The sequence below is a fragment of the Haliotis asinina genome, chromosome 1 (assembly GCF_037392515.1).
Source record: "Haliotis asinina isolate JCU_RB_2024 chromosome 1, JCU_Hal_asi_v2, whole genome shotgun sequence".
Lineage (NCBI taxonomy): Eukaryota > Metazoa > Mollusca > Gastropoda > Lepetellida > Haliotidae > Haliotis > Haliotis asinina.
This window is the reverse complement of record NC_090280.1, coordinates 23905356-23932575: the sequence shown is the minus strand read 5'-3', so window position 1 is coordinate 23932575 and position 27220 is coordinate 23905356. Positions and strand designations below refer to the sequence as shown.

The window sequence follows — 27220 nt, the reverse complement described above, 5'->3', positions numbered from 1 at the left end:
CGAGCGAACGCCTTAACCACTACGCTACCCCACCGCCCTCATCGTTATGAAAAACTAATTCAACAACAAAGTTATAAAAACATCGTGTGAGGGAGAGAGAGAGAACCGTTGTCAATTACCAGTTATATTAAACTCTCTGGCATGTATTTTTAACAGTATAGTAACATTTTACTTTATTTCACTTTTTTGACACTCATAAATCGTTCGGCAGTTAGTCGTTTGTATTCACTGCATTATATTTTATGTACTTACACGTACCGTTTATACGAATTACATGTAAATAAAACATTCCCTCTCTGTCAGTTATTACATGCAAAGTCGCTGTTGCAAAGAAACTGCTAACTTATAAACAATGGTCTACGCTAAGGTGCCACTCTCTCGGACGAATGCAATGCTCCACAACAAAAGAAAAAGGCCAGATTCGTGACAAATTTTACCATTCTGGACAAATCAGTTTAAAACATGTTTTTAACCACTGCAGTGTCAGCGAGAATGGCAAGGGATATTTTCCCCGAGTCAGCACTTTTTGCAGCTGGGTAACGGAGTGCTACGGTAGGTTTGAATGGGGTGACCCACGACGTGCGAGCTCCCGTGACGGTGCCCAGGTAGATGGCTGTTTATCACAGGAAGTCGGTTAATAGGTGACATAAGGCTACACTTGCCCGGCACGAGCACATATGTGTCTGTGTCGTTACCACACAAAAAACAATGCTTGACAATATACAATACGTACGTAATGTGTGTCAAGGTCGACAGTTATTTGTTCACAAGAAGCAGACATACGAGACAAACCACGACGATTACTCAAGCAAGAACTCGCAATTAAGAAATCAAGATCAAACAGTCATCACACCTTTCATAGAAGCATGCTCACATATAGCCTTTCACAATGGAGTCTGCTGGTACATGTGCTGAATTCAAATATGCAGGACCTTCGGGGTCGGATTCGTCAAAAACACTAAAAACATATTTTGAACTGTGAATGACGTGTTATGTGATAAGTATAGGGGAAACAGCAATTAGCCATGTTAACTTCAGTAGCCTTTAAGACTGCGTGGCATCTCACAGCGCTGTCAATGACTTCACTGACACGCTAACCAAATAACACAATATATTGAATGGACAAGGTGTGAAGAAGCAAATGGGGGACCGCCAGATATGCAAACTTCACAAAACATTGTAAACCTTACCAATGTCCGTATGAATAAGAATCAGACTGTCCATTTCAACTACGCGTTTTGACTCCCTGTACAGGTGCAAACCAACATGTACTATTAAAAGGCGGAATTTGATGTTTTCAAGTACCATTTTCTCAAATTTGAAACTGAGCAGTTCTTCAACCACAGCAGATTTTGCAATGTAGATAAAAATAGTATACTTATGCTCAAACACAAAAGTTCGAATAATCGACCCTTTTCATTCAGTTTAGACATATTTGTACATTTGATAAAATCACGGATCTTAAAGAATAAGAAATATAAAATGTTAGCGTCAATAACTTGCATGTCTGATACTTTTCATCCAGATATTTCAAACTTCACCCACAATTCATGTCCAGTTAGCCAGATGGTAAATGTCCCCATTCTTGTAAGTATGAATTTACGTCGCTTTGTGTAATATTCCAACAATATCACAGCGGGAGACACCAGCAATGGGCTTCACACACTGGACCTATGTTGGGAATGGAACCTGGATCTTCGGTGTAACGAGCGAACGCTTTAACCACACGGCTAATCCAACGTCTCCGCTTACGTAATGACCTACAAGATGAACATGTGTAATTGTAGACTGTGTATCGGGTGGTTCATTGTGTAATGTTTCCGACAATAAGTCATCATGCGCAAGGCGGCATTACATCCGTGTTATCAAACACTGGTTTGCGACAAATGGGCTCATTATTTACAGCACGTTGTTAGCTATCTTGATTCATGACTTGCAAACATTCACGAATATACTCAGATCTCGTCCAGGATAAATACGTTGTTTTTACTGAAATAAGTATGAATATATGACTTGTTCTTCATATCGCAACCTACATTTGGGAAGGGGTGAAAGTCCTGGACAAAACAATAACATCAATTGTTTGGGGTTTCTTGTCATATGAATGAGTCCAACTGTGGCAAGGTTGCACAGTAATACACTTACTTCATCGACAGGTGTTGGAGCAATATATAATCCTTGCCAAGCTGTTTGTGATAAGCGGGCCCATTAACGCACGTTAAATCTTAGTCAAACTGATTAAAGGTTGGAAGGATTTTTAGAAACAGACATTGTTTATTATCATGAATAACAGGCCTCCAACCTTTTTAAATGACAGGAGGTCAGACAGGCTCAGGTACTTCGTGGATACGTCATGTGTCAGAGGCAGAACGAGCTGAGTCTGGGCCAGTGGGACAGGCTGCAATATTTCTTAAACACATTACTGATCCAACTGGCTACATTATCTCCTGGACACGTCAATCTGTCAGGTGCTAAGCGTGTTCAGTCTAAGTCTGTCAGAGAGGCTACGTTATCCCGTTAACATGTCATTCTGTCAGGTGCTGAACGTGTTCAGTCCAAGTCAGTCACACAGGGAACACATTACTGAACAAGTGCTGAAGATGTTCGGTATAAATCCAACAGGCTACATTTTCTCCTGGACACGACAATCTGTCAGGTGCTGAGCGTGTTCGGTCCAAGTCTTTCAGACAGGCCCCCCTAAGTAATTGAAGGAATTACAGCAAATTTGAAGGAATTGCATCTCAAATGTAAACAAACGCAGCCCACTCGCGAAACAATTGCAGCGATATCGGTAATTTAGCGGTAATAACAGAAATACATCGGCCCTATCGGAAGCAATGTCGGTAATACTGGAAACACGATCGGCCATCTTCGGAGATTTTTCGGTCGCGAGCGGAAACTCACGCAGCAAAACATGGCGTCGTTGGAAGAAGCGCCCGTCTCGGTGAGATTTGTTTTTAGTTCCTACTATTACATTTTTATACTTATCCATCTTTGACCACCCGTGTTGAATGCGTTTAGGTATGAGGTGTTGTCGGGGCAAAAGCTTATGTTTTTAGGAAAAGATAGTCACTCTAGGAGAGTGTCACAAGTCATGCCCCTGTAGTTTGTTTACATCTGAACATCGAAGTCGTGCCGATGATTACGAACGTGCGCCAGATATAACATCATTTTTTTTGTAAAATGTGTTTAAATTTGTCAATTGCACTTCGTAGCAAGAAAAATTATGGCTCATAAACTTCTTCATGGCGCACGTTCATGATGTTCGTAATCATCGGCACGACTTCGATGTTCAGATGTAAACAATCTCCAGGGGCATGACTTGTGACACTCTTCTGCAGTGACAATCTTTTCCTAAAAACATAAGCTATTGCCCCGACAACACCTCATACCTAAACGCATTCAACGCGGGTGGTCAAAGATGGATAAGTATGAAAATGTAATAGTAGGAACTAAAAACAAATCTCACCGAGACGGGCGCTTCTTCCAACGACGCCATGTTTTGCTGCGTGAGTTTCCGCTCGCGACCGAAAAATCTCCGAAGATGGCCGATCGTGTTTCCAGTATTACCGACATTGCTTCCGATAGGGCCGATGTATTTCTGTTATTACCGCTAAACTACCGATATCGCTGCAATTGTTTCGCGAGTGGGCTGCGTTTGTTTACATTTGAGATGCAATTCCTTCAAATTTGCTGTAATTCCTTCAATTACTTAGGGGGGCCTGCAGATATGCAATCTTTTCTCCTTGACATCTCATTCTGTCAGGTGCTGAGCGTGTTCAGTCCAAGTCAGTCAGAGAGGCTATGTCAGCATGTCATTCATTCAGGTACGGAATGGGTTCAGCCCAGTTTAGAGAGGCAACATTACCCTTTTTATAGACATGTCATTTTGTCAGATACGGAACATGTTTGATGTTTTCAGTCTGCCTTATTGTGAGGCCCGTGTCTATGTGGGATGTATTATTATGGAGGCGATTAATATGCATGGTGAATAAGCTCGGGAACCAGGCTAGCTATTCTCGAAACGTTTGTAGCCCTACGAACTTCTTAAGCCCATTCTTAACACATTGGCTACGATAAAAGTTAAGAATTGTTACGGCTACGAACGTTTCGAGAATAAGGGCCCAGGAAACAAAATCAGAGCGAACAGGATGCGAACCCACAACGATAGTTTATTGGACAGTCCCATTTCGACTCAACATTGCATTCTGAATTGCGGCACAAAGACGTGCGTCTCTCTCTGCTGGATAAGATGCAACACCAGGGGGCACTATTACATAGAAATCCTAGCGCTAAGGTGGTCGAAAACCAGGGTTGATAAGCTGCATGATGATCTACATAATGTTACTCGGCTACATTGTGTTAGTGGGCATGTGGGAAATGGCATAACGATTTTACAATGGTTAGTCAAATACCAAGACGGTTATGCTCATAAAGCTGTTTTCCCAAGCGTTCGTAACCTTACGAGCTGTCGTAACTCTATACTTTAAAACTGGCTTATAAATATCATAATTGTACAAACGTTTCCTGGATGTGGCTCCAGGAGGGGAGCACGTAGGGTTTGAACATGATTTAGTGTATGCACAATTCAACATTGGAGAGACAATGTAGTTAACATAAGACTGTCAAGAACGGGCTCCGAAAGCGGTCCCTACTTGACTTATTTGTTCCGCCTCAAGTTAATATAACACTATGCATGGTGTGTTTCTTCTACCAACAAACAATCAATCACCTCTAACTGATAACACTTTTGATCACTGATCACAGAGCGCTGAGCTCCTCACTGAGAATGGTGTTATAGAAAGGGTGGCTGATGCTTCCTTTCCTAATCAAAAGCTAGGGGTTGAGCTGCATCGTTGTGCAATTAAACTATCACTTACTTCTGAGTGACGCGTGTTCATTACAGTGTGTATGACCTTCACGTGTTATGCAGATATGTAATTGGTTATTATCTGCTGTCAATGTCTGATGTTGACTTTATCACAGTGGTTAAAGAAGCCGAGGAAAACATCGTCAAAACCGTTCATCTCGAATCAATACAGAAACTTCACTTTGACATTTACGGTTCTGAATGTGCTTGATAAATATCGGCTGTAGAATATATGATGATAAATAACCACATCAGGTTTTACTACGAAGGGACTTTTCAAACTATAATTAACATGGATGCACATAGTAAAGGATTAAAAAGGTTAGTAAAATGGTGGCACGAAAACACCGATTTTTTATTGCAATGCGGTATACTGTTTCACCCCAACTGATAAGCGTTATAATCGGGCTTATCGTTACGAAAGTTTTGTGTATCAGGACCCAAACCGACTCAGCAACACACAGTAGAAAAGCAAGGCGCAATAGCTCCATACAAATGAGACGCAATAATAAAACCTACTGACTGAATATTCTACTTGGCACACACGGCAGAAAATAACACGAACCCCGACAAAAACCCACCTAAACATTCCAATACACGACCGAGATGCAGACCTTGCTTTACAATCGCGCCTCCAACTGGGTATAGACGCTCAATGCTTAGTTCTCGCCAATACATTGCTACGATTTTCTCAGCACAGAATTATCTAGGGGTTAAAGATCATTCCCAAGTTCTAGTGACTGTCTCATCATTACAACCCCCGACTATGCCTATTCTGGCGTTCAAGAATCGGCTATTGCTTTCTTCTCTGCTTGATGCTCTGTGGACGTCAATGTTGCAGCCAGATGTTCTGTAATCCGCTTCAAGCCAGCGGAGCTTAATGTTGTTACGAATGTTTATTGACTATTGTTTCCAAGGTAGAGGGCGCCTTTGACACATACAATGTCTGTATTGTTTAACAAAAGGTCTGTTTCCACCCTATCGTTTTGATGCACTGAGCTTAATACGCCAGTGTCACAGAACCTAATAACACTGACACATAAAACAGATAATTCGCAAATATTTAATAAGACAGCTAATTACTCTAAACCAAACTTTTTGACCAATTAACGCTTGAATTGTAGAAAAATGGGAGCTACAAGAATATTATCCAAAAATGTATTAAAAAATTATGCTCCTATAATCCACAAACAGCTTGTTTCACAATTAAATACTCTCAGATGTGTTCACTGCTCACTAAAGCTGGTGATGCACACTTGTCCAGCTGTACATTAAGATGCATGATGTTTCGATGTTTAAGTATCTCTAATGCAAGGAGCGGTGGGGTAACTTACTTGTACAGCTTACATTAAGATGCATGATGTTTCAATGTTTAAGTATTTCTAATACAAGAAGCGGTGGGGTAACTTACTTGTACAGCTGTACATTAAGATGCATGATGTTTCAATGTTTAAGTACCTCTAATGCAAGGAGCGGTGGGGTGACTTACTTGTACAGCTGTACATTAAGATGCATGATGTTTCAATGTTTAAGTACTTCTAATGCAAGGAGCGCACTAGTGTGCCCTGCCATGATCTGCAAATTGATTAATTAAGTCCAGATCAGTAACAGGTAATAACAGTCAAATTTGATTTGCAACAATGTGTTTGGATACAAAGTTGGGACTTCACAAACAGTCCACACACCTCAGAGGCGTCGTGCCGGTCATATTGAAACTTGATATTTCAAATAACCTTTATACTTTACAACAAATTGAGAGTGTATGTGTATTGTACGTGTTTGACACTACTAAAGTACTTTCTCGTGTGTTTTTCTGGGGCGATAATACTGACACACAGAATATGAAGTATGATGTTTTCCCATACCGTCTACCAACTACACGAACAAATCATCGGATATATAGTATAGGCTATAGGTGAACACATTACCTCTTGATGTCAAACAAAAACCTTTCCATCGTTCTAGCAGATTTCATCTGATATTTACAGCTTGTAAGAACACTGGGAAAACGTGCACACGGAAAGCATGACATGTACCAACAACACGCCTGTATTCGAAGTTCATATTCACATTCAACATAACAAGATGTTTATTTTAAACTATTAGACGTCTGATGCACAATTCAGTCTTGTGTCTTATTGGTCTTATCAATTATCAGTATGAAGAAATGAGGATACAAGGTGTGAGTAAACATCCTTCAGGTTAGACGGGAACACCAGCCTATATCTTTATGCCAGCATCACCATGCAGATGTACGGTCAGCCTGCTGTGACGAACATGCAGTTGCCATTCCGGTTTTCACACGCTGTTGGGGTCACGTAATAAAAGTAGCGCGCGCAACTTGCGTGACGCGAAACGGGGCCCAGTTAACTTCCGGTGGCAAACGTATATTTCCAAACTGCGGAACCGCCAACACTAGACCAAGTGTGCAACCATGTTTGCATGTCACAGCTCTTGACAGTCGTAACATCATGCTAACTTGCGGATGGTTAGATCGGCAATTTATTAATCCCGCAAGGACTTTCTGTTCCTTTGTGTCTGCTGACAACCATGAAACTACGAAAATGAAACGTTGTTTGTCAACAGGTCTCGCCAAGCCCTGTGTCTGTAAATGAGATGTTCACATTGTGCCCACGTGGAAATCGGACACCGATCTTTTGGCATGTTTTGATGACGAGCTAACACTTGAAACTACCACGTCCCGGCTTCATTTTCTGATACTGGTGGATATCGTCTACACCCAATATTCCTTGTCATTTGCAAAACAGTATAGAATCTTTAAATTAACACTAATCACGTTTTTCCTTCGTAAAATAACTAAATGAGAACCACTGCTCGTGTCATGTGAAACACCATACACTGGTATGGTCTGTGTTTATGTGTACAAATATTTCCCCGATCCCCTGGCACATCCAGATCAGGTTCCCTGCCTGCCGCATAATGACTGTGCCAAACACCTCACAAGGAGCACTTCTAAAAGACTATCTTATAGAAAGATGTGAGGACTAGTTCCGATGTATATTCACCACATCCCGGTGAATCTGTCTTCGGTGACTCGTTTTATTCAACATCTCAAACCTTTGTACAAGCTGCAAACATAAAATGTGATATGCATGCTTACTTCATTTGAGTTTATGTTATATTTGAATATCATGTTTTCCCGTCCCTGAAGAGCTATGTATTTTCTGCAGTTCAATTGAACTAAATGCATGGCGGTTCATCTGATTAATGAGTATATGTTCATGTATAAATTAGACGCAGCGTCAGGTTTACAGGACATCTCTCCGGAGTATGCGTCTGAAGGCTTTCAGATAATGACGATATTGCACAATATTATTCATGAGATTCCTCTCAAAAGTACGGTCGGACAATAGGTCGATTATATACTCATGGAAAAATTTAAGGGAACGCATGAAATAGCCGTGACTTTTAATCTTTGAAACAGTAAGAGAAAAGATCATACAGACGAAAAGGCTTATGTCAAGTGATGAAAATCAATATCGAGTGTGTCCCCCATGTCTCTGGAGAACTGCTTGGCATCGTCGTGGCATGCTGCGAATGAGTGTACGGATGGTACCAATCGGAATTCTACGCCATTCTTCCTGGACAGCCACGAAAAGTTCATCCAAATTGTTGGGTTGAACAGGTCTGTCCCGAGCATTGCGGCCAAGAACATCCCAAAGATGTTCGATGGGGTTAAGATCAGGGCTTTTACCCGGCCATTGCAACACCCGGACACCTGCAGCCCTCAGTCTGTCCCGACAAACATGAGCGATGTGAGGGCGGACATTGTCATGCTGGAACTCGAACATTCGACTTGCTGTACGCGCAAAAGGGATCACAGTCGGGTTCAAGATCTCATCACGATATCGTACACCTGTTATCCTGCCATCAAGACGCACAAGATCTGTTTTGTGGTTAAAGGGAAACCCGCCCCACACCATAACAGAGCCCCTCCAAAATGATCATGCTGTTTAATGGTGCAGGCACTGTGACGTTCCCCAACGCGTCTCCAAACTCGAATTCGACCGTCATTATGGTCAAGTGTGTACCTGCTCTCATCACTAAACATGGTGTTTCTCCATTGACGTACGGTTCTTCATCCACGGTTCCGTGCCCACTGCAGTCTCAAGCGCTTGTGTTGCTCAGTCATGTTGATTCTAGCCAATGGACTGAGGCTTTTTAGACCAGCCGATTTAAGACGATTACGCACTGTACATGAACAAATTCTGACGTTTGTTCTTCGCCTGAATTCCGTATTGATTTTGGAGGATGATTTGAACCTGTCTCGCAGAGCAATAAGGAGTAGGGTCCGGTCATCCCGTGGGGTGGTTTTCTTTTTCCGTCCCCGACCACGCCTCATTTTGACGTCACCAGTCGCTCTATAGAGATTCCAAAGTCTGGATATCACGCTAACAGATTTGTGAAAAGTTGTTGCAACCTGTCCTAATGAGCTTCCACCATTAACCATGCCAGTTGCCTCCCATTTCTGTGCCAAAGTTAAGTACTGTCTCGCCATGTTAACAATGTTTTTAACCGTTGTGTTTGACAGTGCACATACACGTCACGTGTAAATCTAAGTGCATGTAACTTTAGGAGCATGTAGTGCACATGCATGGAAAGCATTATGGTGAGTTTGAGTGAACTGCTCTTCACGAAAACGATAATACACGACGCTGAAGTTAGTAAACAGAAATATTGAATTGCCCAAAGAAACATGCGTTCCCTTAAATTTTTCCATGAGTATATTTAGCAGTGTTGGCCCTGAGGCCGATAGTACAATTACAGTTTGATCTACTTACACGCTGCACTAGAAGGATTATAGAGAATATTTAAAAAACTATGCCCCGTGTGATACCATTATCTATGAAACGAGAGAATGGTTTTGGTATGCAACGAGCGAAAGCGAGTTCGATACCGATATCATTCACGATTTTGATAAATATGGGGTTACACTGAACACTGTTTAGTATTTTGTTTATTACTCACTCAACATTAGCAAAATAATATCGAGCAAAGTACTTCTTTTCTAAGAAATCAACGAGTGTGGTTTCACACTGCTTTCCGCGAGTCAAGCAAGGTCAAAAACTATTGTGACAGAGGTATTAGCATTGTGACGTCATAACTTTGACGTCATACATACGACATCACGCGATGTTATTTAGGAGATAAACATAAGCACGGGAATATTTCATTTGAAACCTCCGGCTGACGCCGTCGGTTCCAAATGCATTCCCGTGCTTCAAATACTCAATAACACCCGGAAATTGGCCAACACACGATGTTTATCGACATTGTAAACAAAAAAGTAAAGAAAAGGGGTTTTACTGTCTGCACTCGTTTACATCGAGTAGGGGTACAGCAGTGAAGTGTCATCAGCTGGCCGTATCAGCTGGTTCCCATTGTAGCATCTGGAGTTGCTCATTTGTGACGTCATTCTAACTTTACGTCACAATATGATTTGAATGACGTCACCACTGTTGATGACACAGTAAAACAATTGTTTACGTGTCAGTACGCAGTGAATAGTCTTGCAGTTTCCGGGAATCTAATACCATTTGATCATGTTTTTCAACCAATCAGATTACAGAACACAGTAACTTTTGGTTTACAATACACAATGTACAATTATTTAAGGATTAGCGGATTCTTACAAAAGTTTGCACATTGGTTTTTAGTTTCATACTTCAATGAAACGAAAGAAAAACACTCTCAATCCTTATGATTAAATTCAGCAAACAAATACTATACCTTTCAACAACTTTATTTTCTTTAAACATAATCACATTCATCGAAACAGATGTCTTTGTTACCACCGATTAACATTTTCGGTGTAAGAATTCGGTAATGGCGTGACATGACTCAGGTGACTTATTTACATAAAATGACACGCCAACCAAACCATTAGCCAATCAGCATACAGCACCCCCAAACAGCCGTCAGTCAACCAAGCTAACATCGGTCGGCGAATCAGGGTGGAACAACTCAACGTGACGCGTCCCGGTATCGGCAAAGTTTTAAGTTCAAACGTTTGAAATACTACCTGCGAACTGAAAGAGACAGTTTGAAAAGTGAGAATTGGAAATGAAGCCCGATGATATGAAGTTAGTGGAACTGAGATTGTAGTATTTGCGCAAATAGAAAGAGGGTGTGATGTGACTGGGATTGCGATGCCATGAACTGATGTTCCATCGTGCTCATGCTCTTGTCGATGCGTTGCAACGTTATTAACGTTCACGGATAATTTTGAGTTGTTTGTTTATGTTAATCACAATGTATCACTTCAGTGTTTACCCAAAGTTCAATAAGGTACCCGAGTGCAAGGGAATTCCCTCGCTGTGTAAAGGTATTCCCCGACATTCCTCAGGTCCGAAAGTAGTCCGGTTCGGTGGGCGTGGCTTATTTTTTTTCAGATTCATTGGGAAATGAACTCAAAAGAAATGTTCCCAGTTAACCAATCAGATTGCCAGAATTTTAATGAACACAATAAAAATTTAATTACTAAACAGTGATTTATTACTCACCCGTTGAAGATATCACTGTTTAACAGCTTTACAAAGTTATCATAGTTTAGTTTAGTAGTCTCTGTATCTTTAGCGGGTGAGTAATAAGTTTCTGTTGGTATTGAATGTATATTTCAGATAAGAAAACGAATGGTAGTAATTTCACAACATCTATTTTGCTTGATTTGGCAATATGTGGTCATAAATGACAATTTTTGACAGACTTAACAAATATTGTAAACCCAAAGTTACTGTGTTCTGTAATCTGATTGGTTGAAAAACATGATCAAATGGTATCAGATTCCCGGAAACTGCAAGACTATTCACTGCGTCGGTTCCAAATGCATTCCCGTGCTTCAAATACTCAATAACACCCGGAAATTGGCCAACACATGATGTGTATCTCCTAAATTAATGCTACTGATAGCATCTTCACGACTTGGCCATACAGACATGACAGCTGACATGAAAAGTGAGCAATAGGTCGCGTGGGAATTCAAAGATTCATTACGAATGTATAGTCTGTTTGCAATGAAAACATACCGATGGAGTTCACTTTACACAAAAAAGTAAATCGAATAAAGTTAAATTAAGATTGCGAAATCCTCATAATTTTACCTTGCCAAATGACCAATTGATTCTGAGAATTGTATTCCAATCAGGAGAAAAGTTGTTTAACAAAAACGATCATAGTATCAAATCGCTAATATTGGTTTGTACTACAAGGGGGTATGTACATTAAATGAAACACCGAGACCCATGAAACACATTGGACCCATGTGAGGAATCGAACCTTGGTTTTCAGCGTGACGAGCAGCCACTTTAACCATTAGGTTACTCAGCATCCCGGCCTAACCAAGAAACTTTAAACCTTAATTTCCACTTTTGAGTTTTGAACCCGTATTACTCTACAGCCCTAAATCAACGATCACGCTAAAGCTGTGACATTACATCTTTCAGCTGTACGAAATGACTTCACACAACTGCAAGACAATGCAGTAGAACCGTATGTTAAATTAATCCAGGGCCTAGATTTTGGAAGCTCTCTTAGTGCTGAGATCATACACTAACATTAAATTACGCCTAAATTAGCGTTATGAGAGCTTCGAAAATCTAGGCCCAGACTTGCTTGTTGTTGGTGTGTGTTGGTGTGACATCCACGTACAGGTCACACTGACACCCAGTGGGACAGTGAACTTTAACAAAATTAACCACCATTGATAGAGCTCCTTCGCATTGTCCCGATTTGTTCCATGACCACATGCCGGATATCTAATCCTGTTTATAGTTCACGGTGGTTAATAGCGACATAACTTCATCAATCTTAGAGGCTTGTCATCGATGTGGGACACTGGACATGTTTCTTCATCACCAATTGCTGAAGCGATTTTCCTGTTAATATATCGCGCAGGGCTTCTAAAATAATCTCCATGTGCTGTTTTAAAAATATCGCTGTCAAACTTTTGCAATAGCAATATTATCGTAACCTAACCCAGCTTGGTTTCATTTTGAGGAAAAAACTAATTTAGATTTCAGACCCGAATCTGCTTGGGTACTGACAGCAAACAGCTTTTTCAGACACACAAATGATAAATCAGTCTATCTCAGAATGTGGATTTACGTGAATAAGAATTTTTCATCTGTATGAGATAAGTGGTGACATATTGGTGCATCCATCAATCCCCGGGCGAGGTTAGGCTGCATCAGCTTCCCTCGACTTCAGCCCAGGTTCGCCAGTGCCTGCAAGTCATCAAGACGCGCCGGGCCTTTGGGCTAATTTTCCAAATAGACTGACCTTCTGATATGAAGTCAAGATGGGTGTATTATTGTTGAGACCAGTCCAGCGCGTACCACGTGGCGTGATAACTTGATAACACTGGTTTGTGCCAAACTCGGAGCTTACGTATCTGCGACGTTCTTTATATCTCGGCATGCAGCTCTCAACCCATCCCAATGAGATTAACACAACTGTTTCAGCTGTGCTGTCAATGTAGTTTTTGCTGAGCACTTATTTTCTTTATCACCTACATGATCTAGTTACAGCCTTGTAAATCTAAATATAATGTAAACATGCTGTAACTGTACGACTGAAATTGAAATGAAACACCATTCCAGGTCTTGTTTCTACATTTAATCGTGTTTTATTTCCTCCAGTAGCCTTGGTGTAATACACACTGTGGGTAATATACAGAGGCTATTATGCAAGCACGGGTATCATACACCGAGTGTATTTCCCGAAGGAGAGAGGGTAGTAGACGACTTCTTAAAGTAAGTGGGAATAACTTGCAAGCTCTATAATTTACAATACCGATCAGGTGATCAATCGAGCTGGAGTGACTGTGATTGTCCCTCACTGAGTTTTTTCGGGTCTACGCCTCTTTTTAACTTGAATATTTCTGTTCTTGGGAAACGAAGAGAATATTCAGTGACGAGCGAACAATTTAAGAGTAATCGGACTGCCTAAACGATATACAACAGAAATATGAGCAAATGTGCGTGGCGAGGGTACTTCATTAGTTTCCAGTCAGTAAAGTTTAGGATCCGTTAGTCCAGTGGATGGAGTGACTACATAGAGTCTGAAAGAATGGTTTGATCCCTGGTAGCAGTCTACCAAATGACAAACACTGGGTCCCGATACACAAAGCTTTCGTACCGTTACGACCTGTAGTAACTCTATAGTTTATCACAGGCTTACGAATGCCGTAGTGCTACGAACGTTTCGTGGATCGCTCTCTTAGCGCTAAGATAGTCGTAAGTACCATACAATAACATAAACTTACGTCTATCTTAGCGCTAAGCGAGCTTCGAAAATCTAAGTCCAGGGCCTACATTTAAGACAGTCGTAAGTTAATGTTAATGTATGGCACTTACAACTATCTTTGCGCTAAGAGAGCTTCGAAAATCTTGGCCCTGACCCACGGGCTACAGGGAGTGAGATACTACGCCCCATTGTCTAACTACGACATTTATAACAGTGCGCCAGGACAGATAAAACAAAATCGTCATTACCCATGGTGCAAGCAAGCAAACGCTCACATCTGCACGTAATCTGAATGCCGTATATTTAGCCCCAACCCATTCATTACTAACTGAATATATTGACATTTAAAATTACTACCAGACGCCGTGTCTTAACATGGCCTAGATTTCCGAAGCTCTCTTAGCGCTACGATTGTCGTAAGTGCCATACATTAACACCAATGTACGGTTATCTAGCGCTAAGAGGGCTTCGAAAATGTAGGCCCAAGGCCAAGATTTTCGAAGCTCTCTTAGAGCTAAGATAGTCGTAAGTCTATGTTAATGTATGGCACTAACGACTATCTTAGCGCTAAGGGGGCTTCGAAAATATAGGCCCAGGTCGTTCAGGTATCTGAAAAAAATGGCGTTTGTTTTTATTCAGCAATAATGATTCTAATTATTGATAAGATATCTATGCAAACAGGTTATCGGTTGACCGAGTGAAGCCAACTTTCACTATCTGCGATCCCTATTATCAACATGATGATTACACTCCTTCCAGGAATACTTGGAATATTATCTAATATCGCTAGATCGTGCACACAGAATCATTACAACATGTCGAGTTATCGTTTCAATATTACTCTCCTCAAGCAACGAACCGCGGTGTACTTTGTGGGCGCAATTAAACACGGGAGTGCACTAAGGCAGGACTGTCATCTCCCGGGGCTGTCACATGGATTGCTTGGCAGCAAACTGACCCACAATTGAAATATGATTTTAATGAGGGGTGAAGTAAATCGATGGGGTGGGCTATACCAAGTTCGACTCGAACTCTCAATGTTTTTAAGCAGTCAGGTACTGAAAAAGACAAACATTCAAGAGAATTAAAAATAAAAAACTAACAAACAAAAATGTTCACATACAGAGAACATGTGTTCGTGTAAACACAGGTACTGTTCGTATACGGAGAACATACGTTAACATATACATTAAAAAACCCCAGAGAACACATATGTCCAAAGACCATATTTACACAGCACATCCATGCATTACGAACTGGGGTGGTGGAGTCGTCTTGTGGTTAACCCCCGGGATGCCGAGTTTTTTTCAGGCACATTTTCGTAAGGTCTGAAAAGTGAACTTTGTGCGAGATTTGCGCTCGCGTCGTCATGGAACTGCCTACGGCTATAAAATTGCACAGATATATAGAATATTTAATTTTCTATCCGTTGGTTTGAATATAACTGCGACTACCTCAGAGATTTGCGAAATAGACACCGCTAAATGTTGTCCAAAACTTTTGTGTACGTTAAATAACAGTAAATTTCTACGGTTTTTTATCGTGCACCAATAAAAGCACACTGCTACGATTTTTTTTAATTTGTCATTTTTACGACAATTGTGAGCGAAGAAAATACAGCTTGATATCTGAACAACATTAGTGTATATGAAATGGATGTATGCGCTAATTATCCGATTTTCATATTTCAAAACATACAGCAAATAACGTTCTGAATCGCGATTTTGTGCGTTGTGAAAAATGGCAACATTTACGATGAAGCCTATTTTGAAAGGCAATTTTAAGCACTTTATAGCTTGGCCTGATATAATAGATCATGGTATCAGGAAATGGGGGAATTTTCCGCAGAATTTAAAACTGTGAAGTATATATATGTGCGTGGTATATTTATAATGTTATTTGACTTTAGAGTGAGGGATGAAGAGGGGGGACACATATGTCCCTGTGGCCTCCAGTGGGTTAAAGCGTCCGTTCGTCACGCTGAAGATCCGGGTTGATTCCCCATATATGGTATCCCCAGCCGTGATATTTCTGGAATATTGCTATATGCGGCGTAAAACCATACTCACTCACACACATCACGACCATACATCGAGAAGGAAATGGTCTAATTTTAAATGTAATGTTACATAAGCATCCAGTCCGGTGACAGTGATAAATTACATGACGAGGACTGGCTGTTACAGTTTTAAGGAATCATCAAGCGATCATGTAGTCTGTCTCACAGTCTCTAAACCATATTTTATTTTCCCTTCCGCCCAGCCCTCCCTGCAATGCTGAAGTCCATAAATTATATGAAGCGTGTCCAGATTTCCTCGGGTTCTAATTCTCTCGTATCATTGGGGTTCCATTTCGGTTTAAACTGACGTATTTGTTTCGATCAAAATTATGTACATTCAGAGACAGCGTTGGTCTAGCGATCATGGTGCACACTTTAATAAACACTTCCCTCATACCAAACAATTCCCTGAAAACGTACTGACTTGAGTAACTAGTTTTCAATTAATGCCTCAACTCCACTGTTATCCTTTTCCACGAACACAATACGAATGACAATGTAGTTTATACTTTAACATGTCAGTGGCCCCGAAAGGGCAGTATTGGACAGCTCACAATTTCTCAAGTTACTCAAGTCAACGTTAGTCATACAAAACATGCATTTTCGACGGTGCCGTATGGACACATTAAAACACACACACACACACACCGTCAGTCTATATCTTTACCTTTCACAATGTAGCTTTTATCGGTAACATTGCCAAACACAAGGTGTGATTAGAAACGTATTCAGTGAGTATCGTGTTGAAACGCACACCGACTTCTCAAGGTCAGTGCAACTACAGCCTGTGTACCACATACGGTACCCGTATCGTGAGGCATGGGTATACTTTTAGTCAACACCATGCACTCAAAAAGTAAATATCAATAAATGACAGCACTGTTGGGCTATGTAACTGGTGTAATGGAGAAGTGTCAAGCGGCAAGGCTCTGTTTATGTACCCAGCGTCCGGCTATCTACAACTGGTTGCTATGTGATTCATGCAGTTACACGAGCAATGTTCACATGACTTTCCAAAACAAATGTCATGTAAATGCCACGGATGTAACTTGAATCAGTCAGTGTTGTGGTGTTTTATCTGTCCCTGGCATATCTTCATGTACAACATACCCAACAATACCACTGAACGAAACACTAGAAATATCTGTCTGTAGATGCTGCTGGTGGCAACGAGATTGGTAGACTTCCAGCCTTGGTTAGAATGCTCCAGACAATCTGACAGAAGCCGCTCGCAAAATCAGAATCAGTTGTTCATGTTGAAAATATGTTTACAAACACTGTGGTATTTATTACCACTCCCGTGGCTGAGAGTTTACTTCAGTATGATTGGTACCGTGTGTTATGTGTACTTAGTTGAGTCTGGACCAAGCAAGCAAGTGGTTAACAGCATGGCCACAAACGGCCAAACATGCAAATCCTCCGGAGTTTGTTTCCTAAGGGTTGCTTTTCTTCATTCTTAAAATGATCAAGTATGTTCAATTATGTACGTTTAGCTCTTCCTAAAACATATCAGACAATTGTTTGAAAGAAGCGACCGCAGGAAGTTCTCCTTTCAAGGACAGCTGAATTTGATCTTGTGGAAACACAAGGTTGGGAAATGTGGAGACCTTGAGACAAAACCGAAATACTGTTTTCGGTAGGGGTGGATGCAAGTTTTTGAGAGCGGTGGGTGCACACTTCATTTTGACAGATGTTTCAGTGGCCATTTAAAAAACGTTCAGGACAAAAGGAGTGCGCACCCCTGCACCACTGTCACCATCCCATCCCACCGCCATCCACCTTGTGTACCCGCCTATGATCGGTAGCCTGAAACTGCAACGTCTGAACTCACCCATTCTAACGACACGCATATGTGAAACGATGCATGGCTGCACCATGTTTGCTACAAATGTATACGGTATTATAGTTATACCTATCTCTCCTGACACCACGAACAAGTGACCTTTCAGAAAACGATGCGTCCAGCATTCCGCTGCAGCCAAAGACAAGAATAGCAAAAGGAGAAAATAATACTGGATGCTTTTTACTAAGAATGTGGATGTCGTTACAAGTGGCTCAGAACCTGTTGGGCAAAGTATCGTCTGCTACTGGGCACAAGCAACCCTGGGATTTTACGACTGCTTCAGAACACACTTGCTCACACAAGCCCAGTATAACATATTATGTTCCATATGTTGCCGATAGCTTGTTATTTAGTGATAATTTATCAATTCAGGAACGTTCTCAATCATCCAAGTTACCTGGTGACATTATATGAAACTGGGACCAAGATGCTAGTGCTGAGCTCTCCTGCAAACCTCAGCTAAGCCCCATGTGGCTAAATAAACAGATGGGTCAGAGGTTAATGTGCCATTGTATTGTTTAAGGTGGAAGTATGATACAGTTACCGCGCTACACTTGCACATGTTTTAGAACCAGCAGTAATGTCATGCACCTGCATTGCCTACCAGTCCAATGCACTTTTCCAGCAACTGCTCATTGATAAAACAGTGCACTGGATCTGGGTGACATGGTTTATGCATAGGAGTGACTCAAAGCTCAGATTGTATAGGTTTACAGTTATTTCAATAACCTATTACTTATATATGAAGGTCACTTTATCAATTTCAGCAAAGTGGGAAGACAGCTGTGAGTGTGAGTCATGTAGTTTATTTGACCAGAATTTTTCAATAATATGTTTGTGTGAGCCAGGAAATAGGACACAGCAGGCAAACAGCATCAGCAAATGCAGCAGAAAAGTCAATACATACACAATAGGGACAAAACTTGACTTGAAATCAGTAAATAATCAGAATGTGGAGATGCTGGGTAGATAGTCTTTTGTCAGCTCACAAAGTTTCAGGTGAAAACATAACCCATGGAGTAGTAGCCAGTGGACAAAGCGTTTGCTGGTCACCCGAAGGTCTGAGTTGGATTCCCCACATAGGTCCATCGTGTCCATTTCAGGTGTTCCCTGCCATGATATTGTTGAAATATTGCTAAAGCAGCGTAAAACTGTACTCATGCTCACTTCTACTCATGGAGGTTTTAACTTACATTATTTTCATTAATTTCCATGGAGCATCAAAACCATTACTTCCTGCTGATGTGTGGTATTGCTCTGATTGTATTTAGTGACTGCATAAGTTCCATCTCAAAGTGATCAAATGTAGATGGTCTCAGTTTATCATTTATGTAAGGTCAGATTGTTCCAATAGCAGACTACCTATGCTGTCTCCACTAAGAAACCAACGCTTGTCTTGATCCTTTTAAGAGAAGTTAAAGATTACAAAGACGTCTTCAGGACAGAATTTCAATAAATGGACAAATAGTGGGTACTTTTCAAGCCACATTGTCAATATCCAAAGCTGCCCAGTCAAAATAGTGCTTAATTTGTGTGACATGCTACCTAAAATATTGATGTGGCAAGGAAGAAATATGTGCCCCGAAGGGCCAGCTAAAATGTTTAAAATATTCACCATGATTATGATTCATTTAATGGAAAATACAGTAAATCTGACCAGCTTGAGGGATTCAAAGCTTATTTTTGCATTGCATGAAACTGTTTATCAGTGGCATTCTCCATCTCACAGCTTAACACAGGTGTGGTAATTTTGAATGCCACTTCACATAACAGGATATCCCATGCTGGATGATAACATAGTTTGTGGGTTAGTTTATGGGTCTAGGACAAATAAAGCTGAACTACTCTTGCAGTCATCACAGTGTCCAGGAAAACCACCTCTCAAGTTAGCAGGCTTACATGATGTTTACTGATTTATTGAACAATATATTGAAATGACAAAATTGTTGTGATGTTTTATGTTTAAATGGATCATCAAAACTTTAAAGGAAAGGGCACACTTACTTTCACTGAGGTACACCAAAATTGTTGGTTTGGCCTGACGCCTGATGGCACCCTCCTAAATAAGTGCATTTATATATATTCCTGTTATGAGAGAAATCCATCATGCATTTTCTGAGGTGGTCTGAAGCCGTATCTCTATTCCGTTATGTAAAGGTTAGAAGGAATGTGTGCATAGTCAAGAAGTATGCAACAATTAGTGACCTGTGGTGTAAATAACTGTGATTGAGGTCTTTGGTGTGACCAAGCCCTGTCAATGTGACATAAGACGTGCTGGAGCGGAGCAGAAACTCTAAGAATCTCTAAAGGGTGGAGCTGACACTTGCAGTGATCAGTTCAACTACACCCTGTGACTGAGTTGAGATCTGCCCACCTTGATGTTCAAATGGAGCCATCAAAACAGAAAGTTTGTTACCGACGCACATCACAAAAAAAACATTTGTAACCTTTTGAACAACTGAAGCAGTCTTAAAATATTTATCACTCCACATCAATATGATCACAATATAAACAAAAAGGCCCAACAGCATGAAGCAACAATGACAATACTCAGAAATACTGACACTGCTTTCATCTACCAGTACACCAGGGGCACATCCTAAGGGTGGGGTGCAGGGGTGTTCATTTCATGACATATGGCTCAGGTTCAAGGGGATATTCCCGATTGTAACTTGGCCTTACATCTGTATTTCCCTGGTTACCACTTGACCCTCATCAATCAGAGCGATTGAATGAGAAAGCTGTTTGAAGGTCACTTTTGAACAGTAACAGCTATATCAGTAACAGCTTATGGCTATGATACAAACAAACCAAGAATTGCAGTTTGAATCTGGGATCTGAAGCCATGATCAAACAATTCTGGCAGCAGATATGGCTGCAACTCTGTCCAGTGATTTCATAAAAGCATAAGCATGCAGACCAGTATGATACATAAAAGGTAGCATGTGGTACTGTGCACAGAGCTCAGGTCACAATTCAGTTGAAGTTGAAGCAATGTGAAACTGGGGCAGTCCTCGGGTGGGTGACTGTACTTGGCAGTTTGAGTCCTGAGAGTTTCTAAAGTACTGTCGGAAATAAAAAAAAAAATGTTTTTAGGCAGTTACATTGTATCCTTCAAATTTACACAACTGCAAATAGTGTATGTCGAAATATCTCACTTCGGTCTAACTGGTCATTTAGTGGAATGTGTAAGAGGATATCCAGAAAAGCATGTTTACTCGTAAAATAGGGTAAAACAAAGTGCCCTTTGTAATACAATGTCATTGGACACTAATTTGCATAAAGCCATGGTCTGTTCCAAATACGTTGCTTTGGACTGAAAAAATCCGCACAGTTCTGCACAAATCTGTCCTCAGTAATGTCCTTTTTTCATGTTTTCACTCTCCCTACTACTGGAACTGTAGTTACTTGAGTTAGGCACAACTTAGTTTAAAGATCACATACACTCTAGGGGTGCAAATGCATAAATCACTCACTGACATCGTTAATAACTGAAATCCTGATATTAAAACTGCTCATTTCGATCTTTAACTACCTTAAATCGACCTTTTTGTCAAAAGTGCACAATTCTCAGTCACAAACGAAATTTCAAACAATCAGGTGAGGTAATAGTAGGTATAGATATGAGGGTCTTTACAGAATTCATCTACATTTCAGGGGGTAAACTATTTCGTTTACAGGTTTGTACAAACTTGATGCTCAGTTAATGAATTTATAACAGGTATAATTAGTGGTAACGCCACTTAGATTACCCACAAAAGTCCCCATTTGGCATTTCTTGTGTCTGGATCGATCAAAGGATTAACCGATAACACGCTGGTTGATTAATTAATTTTATGCTGATTTAAATGCCATGGGGATTTGTCAAAAGGTAGTGTTGATGTATGTACATTTACTAGTCTATACTCAATACATTCTGTCGTGTCTGTGTTTATGTAAAACAACACCCTTCTTTCAAAGGATTAACCGCCAATGCATTGATTGATTGCTCTTTATTGGCTAACTAAATTACTTTTTTAAAAGAATGACGCACATTATGCAACTAGTTGCCAGGTGTGCTATCTTGAGTGACCAATGGGACTATACAGCAATGTGAAAAAACTGACACGATACACCATGTTATCGTATATTAATTAGACTGTTAAAAGACACATCACTTGGGAAATCTGCAGATGAATTATATATCATTCATTTTTGTGGATATTGATGGATACCTCGAACAAGGTAATAGTCTGACATTGATCCTATAACTTTAATTTGTTTTAAGTTTAACAACAGAATAATTGTTTTCGTCGTGAAGTGCAATGATACAGACGACATATACTAGGGCGTGCGTGCGAATTAGGAGATAAACATCATGTGTTGGCCAATTTCCGGGTGTTATTGAGTATTCGAAGCACGGGAATGCATTTGGAACCGACGGCGTCACTAATTCGAATGGACTTTAGTCCGTGACTTCACGATTTTCAACAAATGGCGGCACCCAGTCTGAGGATGAATGCTATTCAAGCTTGTTTTCACCAACTTACAAAATCAAAATTACTTTCTATTGGTAGTAAAATATGTATTTTATTGATGGACAATAGGAATTTGCATGACATTGCTTATGACATAACAATTTCACTCTTGGAAGCGAGGTGGAAGTCAATATAATATTACTTGCAATATTGATGTCACTTGGACCCCCACCTTGCTTCCGAGGAAGAAAGCGTATACATTCATGCAAAATCCTTTTGGTCAGCAATGTGTAGTAAGTAGTCTTGATTTTATAAACTCGATGAAACTTAAACTCCATTTTCATTCCTGGAAGCGTGGTAAGGGACGAACCATCCAATTTAGCATATACCACAGGCTTCCACAACAACCAATTTAAGCACAAACTATGGGGTTCGGAGGAAATCTGTGCATACTGACACCATCACCCGACCCCGAGGAGCAATTGACGGCAACACAACAGTTCGACATGTGTTTGGTGACATCGAGAAATCAGCAAAGTGACGAGCTTCCAACACATTTTCTATACAACTAACTGAAAATTGTTCCTTCTGTGACGTCACTGCAGAGCTCTTTTTGCGGGTTTCGTTTACGAACGAGAAACAGACGGCTTTCAGCAACTTTTAAACGCTTGGTATTAATTAACCACATTTTTTTTATTAAAAAATGGCGTTCCGTTTATGACTAACCAGAAGTCTTTCAAGTGCAGTGGTAAAATGAGTACCAAAAAATTGAGTTTATTCGTTCTTTAACAGGAATTTTACACTTTCACATATCAACAACATAAATTGTAGAGATAAACATGAAAGAACATTTTTACAACTATTTCCGACAGTACTTTAGGACTTCAGTCCTGCCCCATAACGAAACACACGTGATACATGTGGTCTCACCTGAGGCAGCTTTGTTCAAAATTGCCTCTGTTCAACCAGCAGAAAATTGGTACTCAGTTGGATTAAGTCATGTGACAATAACCTTCTAGTGCCTGACAGGCAGCATGGGTTATCTCAGGTTTTAATCAGATTCTGATTAAGCACCTCATGCAATCACTTGGTGTTTGGAGAAGATGACTTTTCATTATTACGTGTTGCTCACCTCTCTGTTGCAGAGTTCTCTCCCTCTGGGTTACGTCACCTTGTTCGGATGGGGCAAGGGAATGTTTCTTCTTCAGTTTGTCAAAGTAGGTAACATCTGGCAGGCGCTGGATCTCAGCTGAAATATGGGGAACATTTGTGTTGATGGGTGCAGAAAGGCAGAAATAGGATTAAGATCTGTTCATTTTCCTCTGCTAGCATTTGTTAAAGCAGGGATACTCTATAAATCTCTATATAGGCTCCCTGGTTAAAGGCACTATTTCATACCACACATCCCTAAAACACAAATAATGCATTTCTCTCAATAATACTAGCTGTCAGGGCTCAGGGAATCTACCAAATAATTTATTCCAAAGTTTGTTGACATTACCATCTCAACTTAAAAAATTGGAATGAATCATTAAGGCAACATTGCATTAATTGACTTGTGCATTAATTGACCAGTTGAACATTATTTCAACCAAACCCTACAGAGTTATGTGCCTTGGAGCGCTATTTACAAATATCCTCTCGCTCCTTTGGAGACAGTAATCACTCCTAGACAAAATGATGCCTATGTCTGGCACAAGAATGTTTGTAAACTAGTGACTGAAAATATATTCAACAAACACTGACAACACCACGTGCTACAGTTTTCAATGTATGGAGCAATTGTTTACATTCCATATATGGCAAGTGTTTGCTGTTTGGAAGTTGTCCTCTTGAAGTTTCAATTATCCATTTCAGGCCAGTCGTAAGGGATATTCAGTCTATTATTGCATCAATAGAAAGCAAAAGTGAGTGCACATGCTTCGATATAAATATAATATACAGACCAAAATATTATTGAAAATGTCTGAAATTGTGTGTTGGCATTAACCATCATCATAATTTATTATGAAATGTTGTAAACATTTTTCGTCATGGAGGCATGCTACTTAGGTGAGCTGATATTTAACGTCACATTGGCAATACAATGTATATCCATTGCAATGAAGGCATGTGAAGGTCTTCCTGATATTTCATAATTTTTTAAACTGTCTAGTCTCCTCTGCTGCCTAAATTTTAACAATGGCAGTGCATGTAGCATCATATTCTAATGTTGGCACCATGTGATTATCTTGTCAAACTTCAGTTCTTTTATCACTAACCATGCTTGTTGTAAGAGACGACTAGCAGAATCGGGTGGTAATGCTCGCTGACTTGGTTGACAGGTCATTGTATCCTAATTGTATGGAATGATGTTCATGACATTGATATCTCCTGTTGGAAATATTGATCAGTGAATACCATTTGTTTTAAACAAGGGAATATATGGACCAACCTACCATTTCTCTCTACAAGTTTTTCCTCTAGGTATACAGCTGCAAATTCATAGACATTGTCTGGCAGCCCCCTGATGATGCTGCGAGACATACGCTCCAGGTAATACTGGAAGCCTAGGGGCAGCTTTTGCCGCCAGTACATTTTCTCAGCCACGTTCATGGTGCCTGGGGGTGGTCGTCGTTGATTTGGTGAATGTATTCTGTGTTTGTGGTGCTCACTATAGGGTGAACTCATGGTAGAATCTGTTCAACAAAAATACTTAATGAAACACATTATGAAAATGCACAGATGACTGTAAGTGATGGATACACAAGCAATTTACTGGACATTATTTCCTATGTATATTTGATGCTACCTAAAGAGTGACACTTGACACTACACTACTTGAACCATTATACAATATAGCTGAAAGCAGCAGAGCTAAGGGATGAATGGATATCAAAGCAATATATATATACTGGAAATTGATCATCGAAACATAAATGTACTAGAAAAGAGAAGTTTCATGAAGAGTGTGAGTGAGTTTAGGTTTATGCCACATTCAGCATTATTCCAGCTATATGGCTGCGGTCTGTAAATAATCAAGGCTGGACCAAACAATCCAGCGATCAACAGCATGAGCATCGATCTGCACAACTGGGAACCGATGACATGTGTTGACCAAGTCAGCGAGTCTGACCACCCAATCCCATTAGTTGCCTCTTACAACAAGCACAGTCGCTTTTTATGGCAAGCATGGGTTGCTGAAGGCCTATTCTACCCCGGACCTTCACGGGTTACAACCCAACAAGGTCATCAGTGATATCCAGTAGTGCCACATTTCAACAAAATGTAGCATTTGGATTTTGTATGTGGTAATTAAAATTACATTTACTAATGGATGCATTTACTTCAGGCCTACTGTTTTTAGGGAGGGCCAAATATTTGTTCTTCCATGTTTTCAATAACCATGATTTAAGCAGTAATACTGTACTGGTTGGATTACAGAATACCTGACACCTGCCAACTTTGAAAGCAAGCAAGCTTACATTTGGCTACGGTTAGGGTTTAGTTTAGGCTTAGGGCAACATTTAGGGTTTGAGTTAGGGTTAGGGTGATGTGATACAAGGTATCCGATATTCCTATAGCTATATTGGTTGGATTTTACTTCAAAAGTTTCTGAATTTTGGTACTGTAACTTCCATTATCTGAAGTATTATTATAATGGCAAAAAATAGAAGTTTGTGTCTGTCGGTGTGCAAAATAACCACTGGTCTGGATGGTCCATGCCAGGGAAAATTCCAGTCGGACCAGTAAATCTCCACAGTTAATGATCGAACTCGCTAGTGAATTTTCATGGGGTCATTTTGTAAATACATCACACTCTTCGACTTGTTGTGTTAAGATACACTTTCAAATAGCCTGATAAAAATGTTCATCATCATCATCATCATCATCATTTCAGAATATTTCAGAAATTCAGCCATGTATTTTTGGATTTATTGTTTCATGGTGTTTTACCTGTTTGTAATCTTCGCCTAGTTTCTTTATTCAATATTAATCAAATTTCGAACTAGTGACTAATTTTGTGGGCTGGTAACTTTTGGACATAGTTAGCCGGACCGGCTAAAACTTGCTTGCTTTCAAAGATGGCAGAAGGTGTCCAGTATTCAGTAATCTTGCCCAGCCAAGCAAAAATTTGAAACTATTTCGCACACTGGTGTCTGTTATTGTATAATAAATACACCAAGGCTAATAACGGGGAAAATGCACACGTACAATTTCTTTGAAAATATTGTTACAACAATCATGTTTACATTGAAATATGTAGTTCTGGATATCGTGTTATGTAAATATTGGCCACAACGAAACCAGGCGCATTAGGCTATTTAACAACTAGAAGTAGCTAGAGGACACATTAGAGGAGTGCGTTTTGTTCGATTTTGAATATACCGCCTAAATAGGCTGTCTGCGGGATTATGACAACTGAAGATGACAAACAAAACAAAGTCAACTAAGCAAGTGCGCTGTCTTATATACAGGGGGATGCATATGCACACTTACCATTGTTGATTCAGAGAAGTGTGAATTTTCATCACCTTATTTGTATCTGCGTTTCCAGGTAAACGCCCGTTATTTACAATGACGTCACAATGTTATTATAGACCAGCAGCGAAAATGTGTTTCAGAAAAACAATAATTGTATTGTAATACGCCCTACAAAGAAAAGGTTTCAATGTACAGTGTACTGTTATATACACGGACATCTGCAAATATTAATCCTTTCTCGAAACAGTTCAGATGTTCATTTT

General features: G+C 40.2%; 1 protein-coding gene across 1 annotated transcript; it reads right to left on the bottom strand.

Annotated features, from left to right (window-relative positions):
• Positions 1-22480: 22480 nt before the first annotated feature.
• Positions 22481-27071, bottom strand: LOC137264640 (uncharacterized). Its single transcript, XM_067800142.1, has 4 exons — positions 26973-27071; positions 24932-25171; positions 23626-23742; positions 22481-22524 (listed from the first exon to the last, which is right to left on the bottom strand). Exons 2-4 carry the CDS (start codon positions 25161-25163, stop codon positions 22481-22483), a joined length of 393 nt encoding a protein of 130 aa, XP_067656243.1. The 5' UTR covers positions 25164-25171; positions 26973-27071.
• Between the last annotated feature and the right edge of the window lie 149 nt (positions 27072-27220).